Source organism: Austrofundulus limnaeus, unplaced genomic scaffold (assembly GCF_001266775.1).
Source record: "Austrofundulus limnaeus strain Quisiro unplaced genomic scaffold, Austrofundulus_limnaeus-1.0 Scaffold751, whole genome shotgun sequence".
NCBI lineage: Eukaryota > Metazoa > Chordata > Actinopteri > Cyprinodontiformes > Rivulidae > Austrofundulus > Austrofundulus limnaeus.
In genome coordinates, this window is record NW_013953153.1 from 6,924 (window position 1) to 12,489 (window position 5,566).

General features: G+C 38.5%; 1 protein-coding gene across 3 annotated transcripts in view; it reads left to right on the forward strand.

The window, feature by feature from the left end:
* The window catches only part of LOC106532321 (neurexin-2), a 135,628-nt gene that overhangs the window by 6,075 nt on the left and 123,987 nt on the right, over positions 1-5,566 (forward strand). For all 3 annotated transcript variants that reach the window (XM_014028353.1, XM_014028352.1, XM_014028354.1), the window contains exon 3: positions 4,379-4,569. In XM_014028353.1, the coding sequence (XP_013883807.1) occupies positions 4,379-4,569 (191 nt within the window). The remainder of the gene's footprint in view (positions 1-4,378; positions 4,570-5,566) is intronic.

A 5,566-nucleotide genomic window follows, 5' to 3' on the forward strand; every position in this document is an offset into this window, starting at 1 on the left:
ATATATGTACATATATATTCTTTTCTTACTGCTAGTCTTTCCAAACTTTGCTTCAAAAATCAGATTCTGAGCTTTGACAATAAAAGGTGTAAAACCCCTGCCTTAAATTGAAATGACCCCTAAAATCTCCATTTGTGGGGCCAGATAACCTTAGTTCATTGCCCCTACCTTACATTGCAACAACACAAAACTATGACTCCTCCAATGGCACAAATGTGTAAAAATGTAGGAGTAGGGCTAAGAGGTTGGAGGAAGGGTGAGTTTGGATTCAGCCTTAAGGCTTCACAGAATCCTTTCAATCAGCTTGAAGTCTGAACTTTGAACTAGTCTCTACAGCACTTTCACTTTTCGTTTTCAGGTCTGTTTTCTGTAGATCTGCATCAGTGTTTGAGAATAATCAACTGCTGAGGTGCCTAATTTGAATCAAAGTTCACCAGTAAGACAGATGGTCTCATTTTTGACTCTGGAAAAATATTCATGGCCATCTAAGTCCTGTAACTGCTTCTGTTTACTATGATTCATCGCATAAAACATAAGAACTCAAACATTTTGATATTGTTGACATTCACAGAACTGTGAGTTTAAATATGACACATATTGCTTTTAAAACCATTTCTCATTTAAACCATTAAGTTGTGGTCTATATGAAGTGGAACTGCAATGCTTTGGTCTGAATTCCACATTATTGTAGCTCCACAAGCCCCTTTTCTGATGTGCATCTGAGAGCAACTCATTTTGGTGCAATCTCTTTCAATGTAAATACAGCCCTTTGCATATCTGCTCACTCCCAGTGATATAGATCATGTCCATTCCACCCTGTTCGCCCATTTTTGAAGTTTGATAGCATAGGTACGATTAGTGGCACAGGAACTATTCATTTACAAATTAATTAAAAGATGTCAACAGAAAACTTGGCCATCCAACCTTGCATGTTGGACTGAGAGGAGAATGAAAACGACTAACCTGCAGAACCATGAATTCTGGAATGTGGTTAGCCAGAAGTGCATGACCACGTTTAGCAGTTCTGCAGCAAATACTTTGACAATATTGTTTCAAAAATGTAATAGGTCATATATGACCCAAACACACCCAGCATATAAAGATATACTATATTGCCAAAAGTATTAGCTCACCTGCCTTGACTCACATATTAAGTGACAGCCCATTCCTAATCCACAGGGTCCAGTATGATGTTGGTCCACCCTTTGCAGCTAGAACAGCTTCAACTCTTATGGGAAGGCTGTTCACAAGGTTTAGGAGTGTTTTTCCATTCTTCCAGAAGCACATTTGTGAGGTCACATACTGATGTTAGACAGAAGGCCTGGCTCTCAGTCTCTGCTCTAATTCATCCCATAGGTGTTCTTTCGAGTTGAGATCAGGATTCTGTGCMGGCCGGTCAAGTTCGTCCACACCACATTCTGACATCCCTGTCTTTATGAACCTTGCTTTGTGCACTGGTGCACAGTMATTTGGATGGGTGAGCAAATAATTTTGGCAACAGTGTATCTACGCAGTACCGGAGACTTGAGACTAGGAGTGCAGAAAAGTTGAATTTAAAGAATCCAAGTACAAAACATGCATTTAAAGTTGCATGATATGTCCCCTTTAATTTATGATAAAGTAATCCCAATTTTACAGGAGCCTATCTCGACTGGATATTATGTGTAAACAATAAATATGTGGGGTAAACTATGTGTCGTTTTGAGAACAGAAATTTAACCCCCCCCCATTTGTAAACCTTAAAAAATGTTTGGTAGTGGGCAAATGGTCGATAAACAGAAAGCAAAGTGGATATTGTGTTTTAAGTATTTCCCCAGTGTTTATTTAATCTCTCCAATGATTAATAATAACGTACTATTTTTAGCACAGTTTGCCTTCCTGACTGCTATTTGTTTGCTTAGTAGTTTTATTTTTTTTCATCAAAGCCTGCTACAAACAGACCTGTTGGTTACAGAATTGTACACACTAAAAGCTGTTTAGAATTATTGTCAAAAGGAAGCCTTTTTTTTCCTTGGCTATCCTTTTTTGTGTTCTGTAGTCAGCATTGTTACAACACAATAGCCTGAGCTGGTTCTGCCACGCAAAGACAAAAGGACCTGGAATTGGAATGAAGTAGAAAAAATGTACCTTGAATAAAGCTGCCATAAAAGACTCAACCCAAGAAACAGCTATATTTGTCCCTGGGAGGAAATCGTGCCATGTTTTGTTCTAGTGGACTAGTTTCTACATAATCACATATGTATGTTGTAATGATGCAAAAAACATTTTTGAAATTAATTATTAGTTGAACTTGGATCAAAATGACCCCTCAGATGTTATTTTGTGTCTCTCACTCCAGGAGGCTCTGAGACAAACTTGTAGCTGGGGAGCTGGATCTGAACCAGCAACTCCTTGAATACAGTATTAGTCATCTGGTCTTCCTGCTAGGCCATAACCACCTCCACTGAGACCAAGAGATGGTTTGCAGTGGAGCTATGACATAAATTTTTCAAAACATTGCTTTTTGGCTATCTATACACGACACTCCCTAATGTTCTTGAATGAACAGTCACTTAGGATCAATACATATTTAAAAGGGGCACAAAGTGATAATTATGGTTTTCACTGTTTATCGGTTTTCATACAAAATTAACACAATATATTTTGTAACTTTTAGGAGTGGGCAATACTAAGAATTTTGGTATTGATCCTTTATCCAGTAAATGCAAAGCTAGTATTGTCGATACTGAGACCTATCATGTTCACTGAATATTTTGTGATTTTACGCTTACTCCATTGATAAAACACAGGACAAACATTTTTGTATTAACTAACTTTAACAAAATGAAACAATAAAATAAATAAAAAAATGCAACAATGTGACAAGTGTATTAATATAAAAATGTCAATAATACAGCAAAAATACCTTCCATTGCATGCTGGAATGACTAAAAGGACTAATGACTAACTGCACTACTGACATTTGTGAAAAATGCAGCCAGGAGTGCAAAAYAATTGAACTTAAGAATCAATCTCATCATTCTGATACAATATTTATGTTGGTACTGACATTATCGATACTTAGATTATTAATACACCAACCCCTATAGTAGCTTTGATGCCAGCAARGAATGAATGGTGGTGCAGAGATTGTGAATGTGAGCGTGTGTTTGAGTAGCCTGGTTTAAACCAGACCCTGTCCTTCACTTTGCTTCATACAAGGGTCTGGACTCGCTGCATAGAGAATTGATTCTTGCAGGAGGCTTGGCCTCTGCTGAAATGTATTTGTGTGTTGTTGGTGTGAAGGAGGCTAAGCTAAGAAGCTAACCGGAAATCGCGTGTGCTGTAAACAACCCTACTGAGAGGAGAAATATACCGAGCTGAACGAGACGACTGTAAATGAGAGCTGCTGCTTTGTCAGACAAATATATATTTAGTTTGGAAGCCTTATCAACACGGACTGGCTTCAATCACTTCCTCCACTGCCATATGCTAAATTAACTAGCAGACACTGCGCAGAACATCAACGTTCTCTTCTCTGATTGGCCCGGCTAAAAATCTGTCAGCAAAATCCATCTCAATGGGAGARGTCCCAGACGGAGCAGWGAAGGGAAACTAGAATTGAGCAGAGCTGCGTAGGAAGGYAAGGGCCAGGCTAGTGTTTGAGAGAACCCAGCATGGTGGATCTTGGATTTTTCTTAATAAGGGACCATCAAGTGCAAAATTCATAGAGAGCACAAGTATTTGTTCTACATCCTTGCAATCAAATCTCTGTTTTTGGTAAGGTCTATACATTTACCCAGTCACACATGTTCAAACATTTTTAATGTAATGCAGTTTTAAAAAACTTGCATAGTAAATTMTTCTTACCAWTTTTACAAGCATTTTTACTGTACATGGATAAAATACTCTCTAACACACAGCATGTGAGAAAATGCAGCCATTGTTTGTCAGGTGAATGACTTTTTGCATGATTGTTCAAAATTTCTTAAGAAGAGAAGAAGACKTCTGTGATCTTTACTCATGCTGGACATTATTTGACTCATTAGCACCACTAGTGTTTGGACATGGCATTCGCCATCATTGCTTTTGGGCATGAGAAAGATTAGGTGACAGGACAGGGGCACTTCAGGGGGATCAGATTTCAGCTGGGGCCAGAACTACTAGAACCATCCCTGGGCTGCAGATTTTAATCTCTGTCACAAAAAAGAAAATAACTAATTTATGTGGGAAAGGTAAAGCATGGCATGACTCAACCCTCTGCCTGCTCARTGGGCTTCTGTGGCAACCTCCTCACCCCACATAGTTAGTGGGGGRAAAAGCAGAGAAGGAATTCTCCCATTGTCCATAAACAGGGTGTCCTTAAAATATTTAAAGAACCATATGCTTTTGTTCACAGGTATGTCCATTATGTTTTTGATCTCGGCAATGGCCCATCGCTAATGAAGGGCAACTCTGACAAACCACTCAATGACAACCAGTGGCACAATGTGGTGGTGTCCCGGGATGCCAACAACGTACATACACTGAAGATCGACTCACGCACCGTGACACAGCACTCCAATGGAGCCCGCAACCTGGACCTCAAAGGTAATGTTTTATTCAGCACTGAAACATTTTCAAAGGCACGTGTCCACTTAAGAAAATAAATGGGCGCCCCATTCTTGTTCTGCTCCTCAAGTATTGTTGGAAACAGGCCACAAACACATTGCAGCAGAAATCTAAATTAGTTCCACTTTCAGAATGCCACTTAAATGTGCCAGTTGTATTATTCTATGACAGAGCCTCATTGTTTTGTCGTGCCTATAAGGTAAACTCTGCCAAGATTTATTTTTTTCTTTCTGTTTGCTATACTGAAAAAAACATATCAAATGCAATGTTTTGTCAATGCTTTGCTCCTGTAGATTTTTATAGTGACAAGTATGGTAAAGATGTTCACAAGGGAGTTTAAGTGCCTCGCGTCTGCTGGAAAACTGGAAATGGCAGCCTTTTTTTACAAAAGGCTACTGTCTACTTTTGCAGTTTGAAGAAGATGAAAAGGAGCCAAACACATTGTCATGCCTCCTTGGAAGAAATATATGAATGATAAATAACAGAGAATCATTAAGATTAACCTTGGATGTTTCACTTTGATTTTGCCGGGTTCATGTTGCAGAGTTCAAAATGCTTTAGGGAAATGGYTCTCAAATTATTGTACAAGTATCACTGTTCGTTTGCATGATCTTCTCATAGGTACTTGGAATAATTCATGGTGTCAACTATGCTTGAAAACAAAAACTAATTATTTATCAAAGCTGAACTGTGACACAAAACTGAAAAGCAAAGACTAGTGGCTCAAGAACATTACAAACYTGGCTCCAAATGAAAAATATTTGCAACTGTTATGGTCAAAAGTGGTTTTAGGTTTGTTGTTATACTTTTGGGACACATTCTAATTAGTAGACCTGAAGTTTTTTGTTTGTTTGTTTGTTTGTTTTTTGTCATTAAGACCTTGAGTTTACAGGTTGTTTAGGTCACTGTAAGTGTTTAGGTCAATGGGAACTTCAGTTCCTTGGGTGTTAAAGTTACAAGGACCTTGAGTTTATTG